Source organism: Podarcis melisellensis (assembly GCF_964234715.1).
Source record: "Podarcis melisellensis genome assembly, chromosome: 15".
Taxonomy (NCBI): Eukaryota; Metazoa; Chordata; class Lepidosauria; order Squamata; family Lacertidae; genus Podarcis; species Podarcis melisellensis.
This window is the reverse complement of record NC_138532.1, coordinates 6,297,881-6,316,284: the sequence shown is the minus strand read 5'-3', so window position 1 is coordinate 6,316,284 and position 18,404 is coordinate 6,297,881. Positions and strand designations below refer to the sequence as shown.

The 18,404-nt window shown below is 44.5% G+C and overlaps 2 protein-coding genes and 1 long non-coding RNA gene across 6 annotated transcripts in view; 2 read left to right on the top strand and 1 right to left on the bottom strand.

Annotated features, from left to right (window-relative positions):
• PRND (prion like protein doppel) overlaps window positions 1-5,319 on the bottom strand; it is a 15,796-nt gene extending 10,477 nt beyond the window's left edge. For both annotated transcript variants that reach the window (XM_081891217.1, XM_081891218.1), the window contains exon 1: window positions 4,118-5,319. The gene's annotated coding sequence lies outside the window, so the exon portion shown is untranslated. The remainder of the gene's footprint in view (window positions 1-4,117) is intronic.
• The window catches only part of LOC309358270, a 44,587-nt gene that overhangs the window by 23,824 nt on the left and 2,359 nt on the right, over window positions 1-18,404 (top strand). The window lies entirely within an intron of this gene.
• On the top strand, window positions 3,886-18,404 carry LOC309358123 (uncharacterized protein). Of its 3 annotated transcripts, XM_081890955.1 has the most exons (3): window positions 3,886-4,023; window positions 13,919-14,515; window positions 14,561-18,404. In XM_081890955.1, exons 2-3 carry the CDS (start codon window positions 13,929-13,931, stop codon window positions 15,924-15,926), a joined length of 1,953 nt encoding a protein of 650 aa, XP_081747081.1. In that variant the 5' UTR covers window positions 3,886-4,023; window positions 13,919-13,928; the 3' UTR covers window positions 15,927-18,404. The 3 variants fall into 3 exon arrangements, with proteins under 3 accessions (XP_081747081.1, XP_081747079.1, XP_081747080.1); XM_081890953.1 differs by having other exon boundaries at window positions 3,887-4,023; window positions 13,919-18,404; XM_081890954.1 differs by lacking the exon at window positions 3,886-4,023 and adding an exon at window positions 7,239-7,258 and having other exon boundaries at window positions 13,919-18,404.

Here is an 18,404-nt window from a genome sequence, read left to right as displayed (position 1 = left end):
CAACATTAAAACATTAAAATGCAGCCTCATTTCAGTGGAAATTCAATCAAAAAATTTTTGGGGATAAAAACGTCAAGTCTCCACCAAGGCTAACTATCCAGACTGGTCCTACATGGGCCAGAAAAAAGCCAGGGAAGTCCCCAAATAGGAGTTCCAACACAGAAGGAGAAAGGAAAAGAGAAAGAGGGGGAAGGAATCAAATTGATTCCAAGCCAAAGGCCAGGCGGAGCAACTCTGTCTTACAGGCCCTGCGGAAAGAAATCAGATCCTGCAGTGCCCTGGTCTCATGAGACAGAGCGTTCCACCAGACTGGAGCCAGTGTTGAAAAGGCCCTGGCTCTGGTTGAGGCTAATCTGACTTCCTTAGGGCCCGGGACCACTAGGGTGTTGCTATTTATGGACCTTAAGGTAAAAAGAAAGAAGGGACACGGGTGGCACTGGTCATATGACCCGGAAGCTGTCTGCAGATAAACGCCAGCTCCCTCGGCCTATAGAGCAAGATGAGCGTCGTAACCCCAGAGTCGTCCGTGATTGGACCTAATGGTCAGGGGTATCTTTACCTTTACATGCAAAAAAAGCTAAAGGACCTCTGGATGGTTAAGTCCAGTCAAAGGCGGCTATGGGATTGCGGCGCTCATCTCGCTTTCAGGCCGAGGGAGCCGGCATTTGTCCACAGACAACTTTCTGGGTCATGTGGCCAGCATGACTAAACCACTTCTGGCGCAACAGGACACCGTGATGGAAAACAGAACGCACGGAAATGCCATTTACCTTCCTGCCACAGCAATACCTATTTATCTACTTGCGCTGCTATGCTTTCAAACTGCTAGGTTGGCAGAAGCTGGGACAGAGCAACATGAACTCACCACTGTCGTGTAGATTCAAAGAGCTGACCTTCCGATCAGCAAGCCCAAGAGACTCAGTGGTTTAGACCACAGCGCCATGTAAAAGAGGCTAAAAACCTGTAAAAGCAACTAGAATCCCAGATATTACTGTTAAGTGCTATTTTAAAAATGTTTTAAATGTTTTATAAGTTATTAGAAACTTTAGAACCACAAAGTCATTTGGGAAACATTAGTTCATAATTTTTTTTAATGAGCAGAATGAACATGAGTTAATGGGCTACCAAAATATGTCAGTTAAAGCTGGAACTTAAATGTCAAAGTTTTGTTTTTTAAAGAGCATTGGAAAGCATTATCCGTATTTAACACTCACCAGATTGGCAAAAATGTATAAAAAAGAAAAAGGTATATGTTGGAAGTGTAATGAAAATGAGGGATCTTTTTTCACATGTGGTGGTCCTGTAAAATAATTAAGGAATGTTGGGAAATTATATATAATGAATTAAAAAAAGATATTTTAAAAAAAACTTTCCCTAAAACACCTGAGATTTTTCTCTTAGGAATGGTAACAACGAAGGTCCCCCCAAAACCAAAAGGGTTTATTACTATACTGCAGCTAGAACCTTATTGGCACAAAAGTGGAGAACGAGTATAGTACCCTCTAAGGAAGAATGGCAGTATAAAATGTTTGAACTGGCTGGTTTGATGAACAGGATAAGAGAAAAAGATAAGGAATACAAGGGAAAGGAAAATGTTTATCGAATATTTTAAAAACCAGCATAAACAAATACATAGCTTAGCAGGTCTCATGTAAATCCAGCGGAGTTGAAATAGATAGAGTTTTTAATAGGTAACAAACTGGATGATTAAAAAGATGTGGATTATGCGGAGTGGTAGAAAAGCAAAGGAACTAGGAAAAGGGTGGAAGGGAAGTCATATGGTATATGTATACATGCTGTATTTGGTGGGACAGGAGGAGGGCAGGGGGTTAAATATGCTCTGTTCCTGTTTTTGAAAATGCAAATAAAAAATAAATGGAAAAAGGAAAGCAGTATCAGTCTGGAAAGTCCAGCCTCAATGGTCAGCCTCAACAGTCAGTGCAAGGGATTCTGGGATTGCACTTGCAAGTATTGTGAGATTGCTAGGCACTGTTTTTGTGCCTTTTTGCCCTTTCTGGGCTCTTTGAGGGCCATTTTTAAAGTCACTTCTGGATTTGGCACAGTGCATGCAGTCGCAGTTGCATGTCAGTTGGACCCGTGTAAATAAGGAGTTGCCTGTAATAATAAACAGGATCCACTTGGCTTAGTATTTATTGCTGCTGAAAAGGCATTTGACTGAGTCAACTGGGAATAACAGGTTCAAATTAAGCAGAACTGGGACTGGCACCTACTTTTGTTATTTGGGTTAAGTTAATATACAGGAATCCAGTTGCTACTGTATGTGTAGACAGCAGAAGATAAAAAAGGCACTCTAGAGTAGCAATAAGGGATGCCCATTATCCCCCTGGTTGTTCAATACTATGATAGTCATTGGTAGAGAATGTAAGATCTAGCTAAGAGAATGAAGGTCTTAGAATAGGAAACAACATCTGTAAGGCCAGCCTTTATTTTTTAGTGAAAAATCAAGAAATTTATCTTGAGAAAACACTAAAGGTTTTTCAAGACTATTGTAAGATCTAAGGCCATAAGATTAATTTAAATGAAATCTGAATGGTTCAGTTATAATGCACAGCGGAAGGTTAGACTCAACTATACCAATGCCATTCAGAGCTGTTAGCTCTGTCATACAACGATGTGTTTCCTTGGAAAATTGCACACAAAAATGCTGACAAAAATTCATGAAGATTCTCCCCGCCCCCCCCCCCCCCGCTGCCCCAAAGCTCTACTACAGTAATGTGGGGGACTGGATTTAAGACTGAAAAAACTGAGAAACTAAAAGGAACTGAAATGGACAAATGCAATATATCCATTCCCTACCCACCAATCACGGTGGTGATTTCACTTGTTGACTAAAAACAGGCTCATTTCCCGTAAAGAAATTACCGTATTTTTCGCTCTATAAGATGCACCAGACCACAAGACACACCTAGTTTTTAGAGGAGGAAAACAAGAAAAAAAAATATTTCAAAAAAACCTCAGAAGCCAGAACAGCAAGAGGGATCGCTGCACAGGGAAAGCAGCAATCCCTCTTGCTGTTCTAGCTTCTGGGATAGCTGCGCAGCCTGCATTCGCTCCATAAGACGCACACACATTTCCCCTTACTTTTTAGGAGGGAAAAAGTGAGTCTTATAGAGCAAAAAATACGGTAGTTAGAATGGCTTCTGCCCATTTTGCTTCAGAACCGTAATTCTCAGAGGATGTGGGAGGAGAGGATGGCAAGGGTGGCGGGAAGGTCTTAGAATAGGAAGAAACATTTAAACAATATAAAGTATTTGTCTTCTATGTTATAAATCAAGCACTGCTAGTTGTTGTTTCTTTTTGTTTCCCAATGTTATTCATTATCAATTAGAAAATCGGTGTGGCACAAGCAAATCTTTATTCTGAGTGTGTGGCCCAGAGGAAAATGTTTGAGAGCTCATGGAATAAAATATCCTAAGGACCACCAATGGCATGTTTTGACAGTGGTCAGCGGCAAACATTCTCCCTACCATACTGAAACACGCTTCTGCTTTAAAACTTACCACCAGAGGGGAGAAAACATCCATTTTTAAATAGAGGCTGAATCAATCTGAAAAAAGGTAGAATTCCACCAGAAGCTGATAAGAGCGCAAAAAAGATTTTGATGTCCACAACCAGTGATCACACACTGCATGGAATATAGTCCTAGTTTAAAAACCCTACTGGAAAATATGGACCTTCTTCAACTTCATGTTTGAAAGTTAGAAGCCAGTTCTGAAAGCAGAACTTTTTCCTGGAGCCTGAGTCTGACTGGGGAGATTTCTGCTCCCCGGCTCCCTCCCACCATCCAGAAACTCTAATTTCCTAATGCATTTACTGGTAGAAGGGTGGGCTGACTCAGAGGCTGCTCTCAGTGACGTATCTCCCAAGAAAAACAACTGTTCTTGTTAGGCGTTCAGCACGCCCCACCTACTGCTACTTAATTTGAGAGACGCATAGATTTCCGGGCACACAGAGAGACCTGACGTACTAAAGAAGAGGGTCTTTGAAAAGCTCCAAATAAGGGTAAGTTGTTTCATCTTTTAAAATGAATTTACAGGGCTTAGAGCTGCTCAGTCACATCCTGGCTACTCTTAATTTCTACTTCTTAGATACTTACAGTTCAGTTGTCAGCAGCGTAAGAGGTCAATATTCTAGACGCTGTGGTTTTCTTCAACATTCTGCTGTCATTCTATAGGTCCTGAATGTTCACATTTATTAAATCTGCTTCATTAAATTAAATTGACTCCTTGCAGCTGCTGTGTTGCATAAATCGTAGACATGTCTGCCAATTTCCTTTTATTTTTAAGCTGCTCTGAATGGAGACATTATTTGCAAGGGTGTCTGTTCATGTTAGGATCAGAGTGCCGGGTTGCCTAATGATCTCACAGCATCTAAATGAGCAATGGAGGCAAAAGGATTTCCCTTGGTTTGCAGTTTGAGGCGGTCGTATTTCATTGCATAACGCAACAGATAAACCGTGTGGGGGTTTATTCTTTGAGTGCTCTGCATTTACAAAGCTTTTAAGGCAGCTGTTGACAGGATGTTTAAATCCTTGTTGTCGTCACCAGCCGTTATAAACATATCCCAAAATGATAGCATATATGGGGTGCAAGAAATTTCTGAAACAATGTCGGATTGTAGAGACTTCTCAGCAAAGAGGCTCTCCTTTTATATCAAGGAAAAAATGGAAGATAAGATAGAGCATGACATATAAACATGACCACAAGGTTCCTTCAGTTTGTTTTTTTAATAACCAACCTGCCTTTGTAGCTGCTTCTAAACTCAGGGGAAAGAGCAGAATTCTACACATTTTATTTTCCCACCATTTTGAGATATACAATACACGCCTGCATGCACACACATTCCAAATAGTTTCAGGAAAATTTGATTAGATTAATCCTGGTTATGTAAAAATGGGAGGAAATTGACCCCACCCCTCTGCACTGTTATTACACACCAAATCTTACTGCTTTCCCACCAATTGTGTGCTACTCAGTTAGGGCACCAGGGTGGGGTTGTATTCAATGGCATGCTTGTATTGCTTCTAGACACAGTTTATATTTGATGCATTTACCTTACAATATATTCACCATACCTTCACCATCCCCACCGCCCAACAATCTGTCTCCAGATTATGCAAAATGAGCTTCTATAATTCCCTGCTTGATTGTCATCTTAGCTCTTAGGAACTACAGTGGTACCTCTGGTTATGAACTTAATTTGTTCAGGAGGTCCATTCTTATCCTGAAACTGTTCTTAACATGAGGTGCCACCTCTGGCACACGATTTCCACTCACATCTTGGGGCAAAGTTCGCATCCGGAACCAGAAGAGTTTGTATAACAACAACAACAACAACAACAACAACAACAACAACAACAACAACAATAATAATTTATTATTTCTACCCCACCCATCTAGCTGGGTTTCCCCAGCCACTCTGGACAGCTTCCAGCAAAATATTAAAATACAATAGTCTATTAAACATTAAAAGCTTCCCTAAACAGGGCTGCCTTCTGATGTATTCTAAAAGTCTGGTAGTTATTTTTCTCTTTGACATCTGGTGGGAGGCCGTTCCACAGGGCGGGTGCCACTGCCGAGAAGGCCCTCTGCCGGGTTCCCTGTAATTTGGCTTCTGGCAGCAAGGGAACCACCAGAAGGCCCTCGGTGCTGGACCTCAGTGTCTAGGCAGAACGATGGGGGTGGAGACGCTCCTTCAGGTATACTGGACCGAGGCCGATTAGGGCTTTAAAGGTCAGCACCAACACTTTGAATTGTGCTCAGAAACGTACTGGGAGCCAATGTAGGACTTTCAAGACCGGTGTTATGTGGTTTCGGCAGCCGCTCCCAGTCACCAGTCTAGCTGCCGCATATCCAAAAGTACCACTGTATATATCTTAATCTAAGGGTTCAGCCAGTAGCCACAGCTACAAAGCATTAACTGGCCAGAACATTAGCCAATGGGTAGGAAGAAAGAAGGCCGTGTGCAGACTCTTGGGATCTACAGGTTATCTATGGATCAATACAGTGCCATCGTGGCTGCCCCCCCACACTGGGCACCCTGCCCCTGTGGGCAGCATGCCACGCTGCTGGGACATGCGCCAGCCACGCCCCCACTTGCTCTCAGCCCCTGGTACCAGAGCATGAAGCTCCGCCACTACGCTTGCTCTCCTGGTTTCTGTCTCAATGCATTTCTTCTCTGCCTGTGGAGTTATTGATACAATAACAAGTGTGGCTGGCTGCAACAAAATGGTGCAGTGCATTGCCAGCTCCTAAGAGGAGTGTTCCTGGAAGATCTCCAGCCAGCCTCAGACAGAAGGGACCATTTGGGTTGGTGTTGCTGCTGATGGTGGGAAGAGTTCCAAGAGGAGAAATAGACGCCCTTTTTTCCTCTACCATCCTCATGAAACCTTCCCTTGCTATGAAGTGTTAATGGGATCAGTTTTGGAGTCGATTACCAGCCCTGAAACTTACTGCTTTATTGGGTGCAAGTGACACATGGGAGGTTTTTGAGGAAAGTTTCAAAGACTCACCAGATTATGCAGAAGGGTGGTGGGAGTGTTTAATTTCCTGGTGGGCAACCCTTTAATTATGCCTCCCCCCTAGTATGGCACTGGTGGTCACCATGGCACGCACAGTTATCACCAGTGCCCTCTGCCCCTCCCTTTAAATCAGTTTTTTGGGGGAGGGGATGTTCTTGGTGGTTTGTGTGCTGCCTGCCTCCCTGCTTTCTTGTGGGGTGGGGTGCGTAGGTGTTCTGCTTGCTTTAGAGCCGGGGTCAGCAAACTTTTTCAGCCGTGGGCCAGTCCACCGTCCCTCAGACCTTGTGTGGGGCCGGACTATATTTTTGGGGGGGAAATGAATGAATTCCTATGCCCCACAAATAACCCAGAGATGCATTTTAAATAAAAGCACACACTCTACTCATGTAAAAACACGCTGATTCCCGGAACGTCCGCGATTGGGCCACATCCAGCCTCCGGGCCTTAGGTTGCCTACCCCTGCTTTGGAGGAAGAGTTCTGAGCATCACATTTTTCTTCTGTGAAACTGGTATTTTTTGGTTTTATGACAGTTTCTTGGCTTTCCAAAAGGTAGGGAACCTCTGCAAATTTCTACCACCTGAACACTCACTGTACGTTGTTAAGGAAAACTGATAACCAGTCCCTATTTTCATTTTCATCTGCCATCCTCAACAGGCTGTGCCTCTACTGCTGTCAACATTCAGTAGGTCCTGGAAGGTCCTTGTCAGGCTGTTGTGGTGTCTGTGTTTTGCCTAAAATCTCTTCTTCTTTGATTTTTACAAACTAATATACTTGTGGATACCTGGGAAGATCTATTCTCTATAGAAGCACTTTATTTTTACTTTTTTTTGGTGGCTCCATTTTGCTTCCAAACCTAAGTGCAGAATTAGATGGAAATGCTATTATTAATCTAGCTCTACTGGTGCAATTTCCAGAGCAACATAAGCAACAAACAAACTCAAAACGAACCCTGAGGTGCCTCCAATCTAATTTTAGAGAGTGGAGGAGACAACATGATTTCGGGGAACTGGGAGGCTAAACCGATTAGATAATATTTTATGGTGTGGCTGTCTGGGGAGCTGATCTGCTGCAGTCCCCTTTTGCTTGGCTTTCTCCCTCATCACCTCTCTCCTCATGACAGAGGTGCATAAAATGGCATAAGGAGCGGAGAAAGGGAACAGATAAATGTTTTTCTCCCTATCTCACGCCACTAGGATTTGTGGACATTCAACGCAGCTGAATTTTGGAAAATCCAGAACAGACAAAAGACAAATGAGAAACGGAGAGAACTAAAATTAACAGAGCCATCTGCCCCTAGCATGCCATACGTATAGCTAAACTATGGGATTTGCTCCCACAGAGGCAGTGATGGTCACCTCCTTTGATAGCTTTCAAATAGGTAAATGTAAAGGGACCCCTGACCATTAGGTCCAGTTGTGGCCGACTCTGGGGTTGCGGCACTCATCTCGCTTTATTGGCCGAGGGAGCCGGCGTACAGGTCATGTGGCCAGCATGACTAAGCCACATCTGGCGAACCAGAGCAGCACACGGAAATGCCGTTTACCTTCCCGCCGGAGTGGTACCTATTTATCTACTTGCACTTTGACATGCTTTCGAACTGCTAGGTTGGCAGGAGCAGGGACCAAGCAACAGGAGCTCACCCCATCACAGGGATTCGAACCGCCAACCTTCTGATCGGCAAGTCCTAGGCTCTGTGGTTTAACCCACAGTGCCACGCTTTCAAATAGGATCTGACAAATTCATGGAGTATCAGGTTGTTAGTGGCTACTATCCCTCATGGCTATATGTTGTCCCTCCACAGTCAGAGGCAGTATGCTAGGAATCACAAGTGGATAGGGCGCTGCTGCACGCAGGTCGTGCTTTGCTCATGGACTCAAGAAGGTTGGCAATCCGTAAATCTAGGGTTTCGTTTACCCTTTTAGGTATCAAGTTTAACTTAAAAAATAAAATTAAAATCCCCACACATCACAATAAATGACTTGTTTATACACAACATTCATCTTGATTTGCTTGCACAAAACCTACGTGATGGTTAGATTATGTCCAGTCCTTAATGAACATTCATTCTGGTTTGTTTTACATGGTGGTTATAGCACAGGATAAGAATTTGGCCTGATTTGCCTGCAGGGGATTCACATGTCTTCACATTAAGCCTTAGTTCATCCACCCATTTTTCTTGCATTCCCCTGTAACTTACATAATTGCAAAAAGCTGGTTCATCGCACAAGGGCAACAGGGCACTTCCATCCACTTCACCTGTGCAAGCCTAAATTTTTATTTTAGTATTATTTATTAAATTTTGATGCTGCCCTTTATCCAAGGATCCAGGGGTGGTTCACAATATAAAAACGCAAAAATACATCACATAGTAACAAAGAAAATCAACACCCCCCAGTTTAAAAGGCCATAGATTGTTTAATTTGCCAAAGGCTTGGGAGAAGATGAATGTTTTTTGCCTGGTGCTTAAATATATGTAACGAAGGCCATATGTAACCTTGCAAGCCATACTTGCCACTTGGAAAAACCTGCTCTCTGATTGTGAGCGATCAAATCTACGGTTTTCATCTGGAGAGCTGGGTGGAGTTTCTTCTCCTTGGCTAAAAAGCAATTGAGTTATTTGAACAAAAGCCAGACTTCTGGCATATCTGTATTGTACGTATCAGCTATTAGTGTTCATGTTTATATTCCAGTGAGAAGCAGACCTCATGGATCTTGCTGCTAAGCTCAGCTCGGAGGTGCTTCTTGCAGGTTTATTCTATGGTTCCTCCAAAACCTCAGAAGAGTAAACAAGAGTCAGGTTTCTACAGAGTGTGGGCAGGGCTGAGTATGCATCTTGCAGCTGGTCTAGAAACTCCTGTCGCAGGTTCTTCTTTTGCATGTTTTGAGTACTTTAAACAAGTTTGGCTTGCACAGATGGTTGGGATGGTTATGAGCTGGTTGTTTGTTGGAAAGGCGTGTCCACTCAATGGGATTCTGTGGATTTGTGGTCAGTTGTGTGGCTGAGGGGTAAAAGTAGGACATGTGAGGGTGGCTGGAGTCGAGCATTAGGTTGTGGCTGTTGTTCACAATCAATGCCCTAATCTTGCTGGGGAATGGCGAGTTTCCCCATCTCTAAAAAAAGAGGCATATTAATTCACATTTTGGGTTTTTTTTTGTAAACTGTTCCCTCCATGCTTTCCAGTAAAATGCTTTTCTACTGGTCAACACTCTCTGCAGGCACCATGCTGGTGAATAAATAAGATTTATTTGCCACTGGTATCATCAAAGAATAGAATCTCAGATGAGTTATGAGTCATAGCCAGTCAGATTCAGACCAAGTTTTTGATCACTTGCACTCTAACCACCAGGCATGCCAACTCTATGAGGCCAAAAACACCTTGGCCCTCTCCATCTTCAATTGGTGTTACACATATTGCACCCATCTGGCATGCACCACAGGTCCAGTGGCCAGCTTCTCCCAAGTGCTCAGCTCCTTGTATCATGCATGCGCCATCATATGGGTGCAATGCACGCCATGTGTGATGTCACACGTGTGCAATGAGTGTCAGCCCCACCCCATCTTGGTGGCAACCCAGTGCTTCTGCCAACCAATGTCCCAATAGGCCCATCTCTGTCATCTTCCCTAGAAAATGAAGGACGGTGGGAGAGAGCAGTTAGGAGAAATTGTATCAACAGCCCTGGTCAATTCTAAATCCCAGAACTCAATCAAGGTCCTAACAAAAAGCCTAGCATATCAGCTTGAATTTCTATGCAGGTGAGTTGGAAGCCAATTCAACTCAACAACCTCCCATTAGACCTTGGGTTTGACTAGCTCAGGCTAGTTAGAACGCTGGAGGCGACTTGCAATTCCTTGGAACAATCCACAGCCCACGGGAAGGTAAACTTGTTTGCCTCTGCTCCAGTTTAGACACTTCTTTAGTGCCAAAGGCCCTCCCTTCCACCCCATCCAGGCCCAGCACGTGTTTACCAAGAATGGATGACTCTCTTCAACAAGCAGAGGCATGACCAGAAAACAGAATATCTGCCCTGCTGGCAATCCTGGAGGACCTTTTAGTGGAATACAGTGTCCCCATTGTTAGGAGGGTGCAAGTGAAAAGAAAGGGGGGTGAGGGAGCGGGATAAACAGCGGATTGAGAGCAACAGTGCATAGAAAGGAGGGAACATTATGCAATCAAAACAAGCTCTTTCTGACAGCTACTATGAGTGGAATTTGGAATACCAAGGTGATACAGGAACGCCCTGCTGTCTAGAATAAAACCCCACAGCACTGTCTTATCTTCCTTGCCCATAGAAGGAGGGCCACTTTGTCTTCTACTTTGCCCTTGACATTCCTGTTATGGCTCAATATGGCAAGCGATGATTAACCCAGAACATAAATTACGCTCCAAATCAGAAACGGGCTGTGGATGATTCCATGGAATTGATTCCAAGGAATTGCAAGGATGATTCCAAGGAACTGCAAGTCGCCTCCAGCCTTCTAACTAGCCTGAGCTCGTCAAACCCAAGACAAAGTGTGTGGAAAGGTCTAATGGGAGGCTGTTGAGTTGAATTGGCTTCCAACTCAACCGCATGGAAATTCAAGCTGATATGCTAGGCTTTTTCTTTGGACCAATGCCTTCAATGGAGACAGAACTTCCAGGGGATACAGGCCCCTGGGAAATGTGCTGATTCTGAATCAGCTTGTGGGCTCTGAACACAGCAATAAAGGATTCCTCCAAATCATGCTAAATGATAATGCAGTGGTACCTTGGTTCTCAAACTTAATCTATTCCGGAAGTCTGTTCCAAAACCAAAGCGTTCCAAAACCAAGGTGTGCTTTCCCATAGAAAGTAATGCAAAATGGATTAATCCGTTCTAGACTTTTAAAAACAACCCCTAAAACAGCAATTTAATATGAATTTTACTGTTTAACAAGACCCTTGATCCATAAAATGAAAGCAATGAACAATGTACAGCAGTCAATCAATCAATCAATCAATCAGTCAGTCAGTCAGTCAGTAGCTGAATTGGGTTCCACACAGTCCCAAAAACAAACAAAAAGCCAGCCACAAAAATGCAAACTAAATAGCAAAAACAGACAGACCTCAGTGTAACACTCAAAACGGAAGTGTAGCACTCAAATTGGAAGCGTAACACTCAAAATGGAGCATGTTCGGCTTCCGAAAAAAATTCGCAAACCGGAACACTTCCAGGTTTGCAATATTCGGGTTCCAAGTTGTTTGAATAGAAGAAGAAGAAGAGTTTGGATTTTATATCCCGCTTTATCACTACCCGAAGGAGTCTCAAAGCGGCTAACATTCTCCTTTCCCTTCCTCCCCCACAACAAACATTCTGTGAGGAGAGTGGGGCTGAGAGACTTCAGAGAAGTGTGACTAGCCCAAGCAGTGGCGTAGCGTGGGTTGTCAGCACCCGCGGCAAGGCAAGTAACTTGCGTCCCCTAACCTGTGGATTTTAGTAGGGGCAGAGAGCTGCGAGTGCGCCCCCCCCAGATGTTGCGCCCTGTGCGGCCAGCCCCCCCTGCACCCCCCACACTACGCCACTGAGCCCAAGGTCACCCAGCAGCTGCATGTGGAGGAGCAGAGACACAAACCCGGTTCCCCAAATTACGAGTCTACTGCTCTTAACCACACTGCCTCTCTACCAAGACGTTTGAGAACCAAGGTACCACTGTAGATGTGAAGCAAAGCTGTGAACCTGCTGTGGCCAACAGTGATTGCATGCATCTCATTGCAAGTTGCAGTTGAGAAAATCAGAAGAGCGTGGCTGCAGGATCAGACCAAAGGCACCTGCAGCCCAGCATCCTGTCCACACAGGGGCCCGATGCCCATGGCAAGCCCACAGCAGGGCCTGATTGCAACAGCACTTTTCCCCTAGGCTTGGTGAGGTGAGGTGGTGTGAGTTCTCTGTAAAGCGTGCTAGGACTTGGAAAATCCCACTTTGCATGCCGGAAAAGTGTAAGCTGATTATGGTGAATCTGTGGGAAAGGCCAAACTGCAGCAGCTCTTTGGCACTGGCCCCAAAGCCTTTGGAACAATTTAAAAGGTTGGAAGGAGAAGAGGAATGGAGCTTTGTTTGTACGCTAAAACACACTGCCTCAAAGCAGGGGGCTTTGGTCTTTCTGAATCTGGAACTGTATTTTTTTCCCTTGAGAGGATTCTCCAGTGCTTAATTTCTAAGGCGAGCACGCGTCTTTCCAATACAAATATGGGTGGGCATATTGTGATTGCTCAGGGGTAAGGGAAATGCACTTTGCACGTGCTTAAGGTATCTCTGTTATACTTTATTTACCAAGCCTTAATTTTCCAATGGGTTCAACGTTGGCTTTTTTAAATTATATTTTGGTTGCCCTGTCTGTGGATGCATTTGCAATTCTGTAAAAGGACCTCGTTTCACAGCGTGCTTCTAACAATGAGAGATAGAGGGTAGTGAGTTTGAGATACTTGATCCATTTGATCGCCAGAGCTGCCTTTTTGCCAACACACTTAATCATTTGCACTATAATCCATAGTGGTTCATATGAGTATGCACTCAAATTTTGCGAAACTTTGGGATCTATGTACTGACTACCACAGTTATAATGTGGTGTTTTTCTAAAATAAAATTCTGCTGCAGCTTCAACAGGAATTTATATAACTGGGAGATAGATTGAGCTGGAGGACTTTGGGGAGAGGATTTACTATTTTGGTATATGCAGTAGTGTTGGAAAACACCAGATTGGCAAGTCGGTGGTTTTCACTGGGCTATTGATGCTGGAATGGTCAAGTTTTCAAGTGACTCAGAATTATTCATCAAAGAAAGTGGCACAATTTTAAAGAGCTCCTAACTGGCATGAAAGTGAGAAGTTTGCTGCTTATATATAGCTGAAGTGGAGCTACCTTTTGACTTCTGCCTGATGTAATTGTGTCCTGTAAGTCAAGTACTTAAACATCTGGGCTGTTTTATATTCCCTGTCCCCCCAAAAAAACTTGCCTTGCAAGTTGTATAGACTTTTGTCAGCTGGTGCAGGCATCAACTTAGGAACACAGAAAGTTGCCTAATACCCCATCAGAGTATTGGTACCTCAAGCTCAGGATTGTCTGCACTCAAACAGGGTCCTTTCCAGTCCTACCTGGAGATGCCAGGGTTTGACCCATGGTCCTTCTACATACAAAGCGTGTGATCTTCCATAGGGTTACAGTCTCTCCTCTTGTTGGACACTTGTCAGATTCACATTATTGGCACATCCAAAGCCTGCTCAACATATAATGTGAGAGAGAATCATTTTGGAAATACCACACCATCTACCTGCAATTATATATTCTGCATTTTGTGTTATATCCTCCCTGTCTCTTTTTTTTTCCTTAAAAAAAACTTGATTCCTTTACTTTGTTTTACAGAATAGCCATTATGGGGAAGTACTTGCTGACCTGCGCGATAGCAATTCTCTTTATTCTTCTGCAGACGGATGTCATTGTCTCGGTTTCGGGAAAAAGCTCATCCAGTAGAAGTAGTAGAAAGCCTAGCAAGCCTTCACATCATCGACCTAGCAAGCCTGTGGAACATCATCGACCTAGCAAACCTGTGGAACACCAGCGACCTAGCAAACCTGTACAGCGACCTGTCAAACCTGTACAGCGACCTGTCAAACCTGTACACAACCAACCTGTACACAATCCTGCTCCCCCACAACACAACCCTGTTTATCCCCCAGTAAACCCTGGTAAGCCCCCAAGCAATCCTGGCAACCCTCCTCCATATAACCCTGCTTACCCACCACAAAACCCTGGTAAGCCCCCAAGCAATCCTGGCAACCCTCCTCCATATAACCCTGCTTACCCACCACAAAACCCTGGTAAGCCCCCAAGCAATCCTGGCAACCCTCCTCCATATAACCCGGCTTACCCACCACAAAACCCTGCTAAGCCCCCAAGCAATCCTGGCAACCCTCCTCCACAAAACCCTGCCTATCCACCACAAAACCCTGGTAACCCTGCTTACCCCCCCCACAATCCTGGCAACCCTCCTCCACAAAACCCTGCCTATCCACCACAAAACCCTGGCAACCCTGTCTATCCACCACAAAACCCTGCTTACCCCCCACACAATCCTGGCAACCCTCCTCCACAAAACCCTGCCTATCCACCACAAAACCCTGGCAACCCTGTCTATCCACCACAAAACCCAGGTTACCCTCCCCACAATCCTGGCAACCCACACAACCCTGGTTATCCTCCACAAAACCCAGGTTACCCTCACCACAATCCTGGCAACCCACACAATCCTGGTTATCCGCCACAAAACCCTGGATACCCTCCAAACAATCCTGGTAACCCACACAACCCTGGCTATCCCCAACAAAATCCTGGCTTTCCACAAAACCCTGGTTACCCGAGGTATGGAGAAGGTGGCAGCTGGGGGAAATATGACAGTAAGCCATGGAAACCTAAGCCACCCAAGCCCAATATGAAACATATGGCAGGATCGGCTCTGGCGGGAGCTGCAGCAGGAGCCGTGGGTGGCTACCTCTTAGGCCGCGCCATGTCCAATGTCAATTTTCACTTTAACAACCGTGATGACGAGCGGTGGTGGTATGAAAACCGCAACCGTTACTCCGACCAGGTTTACTACCCACAGTACAACCAGCCTGTTCCGCAGGATATCTTTGTGAGAGATTGCACAAATATCACGGTGAGCGAGTATACGGAGCCCAGCGGAAACCAAACGGCAGATGAGATGGAAACCAGGGTTGTGACGCATGTGGTGCGCGAAATGTGCATAGAGCAGTATCGTACCTACTCTAGCCATGCAGGAGGCGACTTCAGACGTCCTGGGAGTAGGCCAGAGGGGCCTGTGCCGGCCAAGCCGGAAGTGAAGCCTGTGGCGGAAGAAGCAATAACAGGCGCTGTGGCGAAAGACCGATTGGGCAGCTCCATGTCTAACATGCACCTGCATTTCAATGACAGCGATGAGGAGCAGTGGTGGAACGAAAACCGCAATCGTTTTACCAGTCCCGTTTTCTACCCAAACTACAGCCACCCTGTTACGAAGGATGTCTTTGCGAGTGATTGTGAGAATGCCACCACAAACTATTACATAAAGCCCACCGGGAACCAAACGGCAGATGAGGTGGAAGCCAGGGTGGTGACGCAAGTGGCGCGGGAGATGTGCAGGGAGCTGTACAGTGATTTCATCCGTCAAATGGAAAGAAGCAAATATGATCAGAAGCCAGAAGTGCCGATGCCAACCAAACTCTGGCTGAAGCATGTTCCAGAAGCAGCTAACATCGCCCCTGGCGCAGGAGCCACCGGAAGCCATCACAACAGTGCCACGTCTTCCATGAGTGACAACACTTTTGCCAAGTCTTCTGTGCTTTTGATTATGGTCACTTCTTTCCTGATACCTTGAGGCAGGACAGCCTCCTTAAGCTGCCATTTTGTTGCTGAGACAGGAAATGTCCAGAAGGAAAGAGATGTGTTTATATAAAGGAAATGTTTTGTGGAGAGTGCATTGTCGCTTCTGCGTCTGTTTGGTGGGCTGTCTTTAATAGCTGCTATGTGTGCTAATTCTTACTCCTTCAGAGCCACCTTTGGCACTGCCGCTGTTCCAAAATAGTTCCCAGGGAAAGAAGCCAAGGGTAACCTTGCAATGAAGGGAACATCCCCACCCCAGCCCACGTGAATCAAGCCGTGTCCTTTTTCATAGCTAGTCGAGCATATTCAGTGTATAAACATGAACAAGTTAATGGAAACATGGAGAAAAACACATCTTTTGCCAGACTTCTCCTGTTACATAGGCCCTTCAGTCAAACCTGCATAGCTTTAACATATCCTGTGGCCGACTCCTCCCAGTACACTGACCCCTCATGGGAAGCTGCTTAGCTTGAACAGAAAGCTTTATGGTGCAGTAAGCCGTTATACAAAAGTCTTGCTTCAAGAGAAAGAAAGGATTTCCAGTTCTTATGTAGCTTCACCGAGAGTGACTTTCAATGCTATGAAATGGGATGGGGTAGCAGACCAAACGGCTTACGAATAGGGATGGCAGAATCTGTCAATGTCAGCTTCTAATTTTTCCAGTTCTACGCTCAGTTCTTCACATTCCACCTCCGTTTGTGATAATAATATTAATAATAATAATAATAATATTTATACCCCACCAACCTCATGAAAATTCATTAGCCTTTTAGTGCAATTTTATCTGCATATACACATTTTGTATGCAATTTTGTCTCAGATACACATTTTTTTTGCAAAGCAATTTCCCCTAACATAATACATTTTTGCATGCTATTTTCAATAATATATGCATTTATATGCACACTTTACCCTAGTATATGTGGCTTTTTAGTGTGGATTTTAAAGGATGAATGTATTCTGGTTTGTGCATTGTTTGAGAAAGTGAGAATTAGGTAGGTTTGCCTTTAAATGTGAACTGAACCAAATTTCTCCTCCATCCCTTTGTTTGACATGTGCGCCACACTGAAGTCCAAAGTGACATTTTTCACATTCATCTCCATAAACAAGGTGCCAGACTGGCTCCACATTGGGAGTACCTCGCTGGAGGTGTGAAAATTCCACATGAGAAACTCCTTTGGGTTGTATCCAATGTAGGACTAAGTTAAAGTCACCTAGTGGTACTTGTTCCACAGGTGAAATGTTTTGCATCCGTGCGCCATGGCTGCAGAAGAGAGGCTCTTAGTTAATTTGTCGCACAACAGATTGCACAATGAGGTTCCACTAGCACAACCTTTGGGTTGGGTTCCTCACTAGTGCAACATAAACCACTTCAAGGAATTATTATTATTATTATTATTATTATTATTATTATTTATTATTATTTACAACCAAGAGGTATATAAATTTTATGACATAACTAAGTAAATAAACATTAAAACTCACCCACCCACTTGAGTTAGCAGACAGGGAACACTGGACACAGTCCTAAATGCAGTGAACACTTTTAACATTTTGAAATGTCTTGAGATTTTGGTGGGTTGGGTGGGGAGCAGAACACAGAACATACAAGGGCACATTCCCTCCCACATATCACAATGTGAAGTCTGTGGGATGCTCCTAGCTCAACAAAATACTAGGCGTAGGTTCATGTGAGGGTGTTTCCATGTGGGTGCTTTTTGTGGGTGAGGTGCATACACATTTTGTCGTGTTCCGAAAGTTGCCAGCATCCCAAAGCCAGTTCAGTGCATCGGGTTATTCTGTTTCTGTGCAAAATATTCTCTCTTTCTCTCTCTCCCCCTCTCACCTGTTGCCAGTGACCTGTTTGCAGGGAAGTCTCTGTCTCGAAGTACCTTTAGCCGGACAGCAAGAAGGCAAAATGTGGTTAAAATGTCAAGGATGGGGAGGGACCAGGGAGATGTCTATCCCTCAGAAAATATGTTGCACTCTCATTTTAGTGCCTTTGCAAATGTGTCTGCCTAGTGAGGAATGGGATTCGCCGCTGTGGGTTCTCTATACTTGCCACGGAGCTCCTGTCAATGGAGGAGGGAGTCCTTCTACATGGCAGCTTGTTGTGGAAGCATGCGTGCAAGTTTTGCGCAGTATCCGCGTGACTTCACCCTCATCAAAATGCTGCCCTACATTATCTTCCAACTTAATCCAAAATTAATGTTTCTATGGAAAGTCTGTTAAGTAATCCTTTCCCTCCAAACAGATTAAATTGGGGGGGGGGGATGATGCATTTTGAGACCGTTATGTGAATGTCATAAAAAAATAGTGCATGCTTTAGCAGTACCACCTCCACAATAAATTTCTGCGTGAAAGTGCCTTGGATACACTGGAATAGCCTGCATGAAAGCCTTAAAATCTGTAAGTGAACATGCCTGAGTTTTCATTGTCTTTTGCCTACACAGAAATAAACCAGTTGCCCAGA

What these genes read in the sequence shown, in the direction of transcription:
- LOC309358123 (XM_081890953.1), top strand. Translation starts at nt 13,929, where the DNA reads ATGGGGAAGTACTTGCTGACCTGCGCGATAGCAATTCTCTTTATTCTT.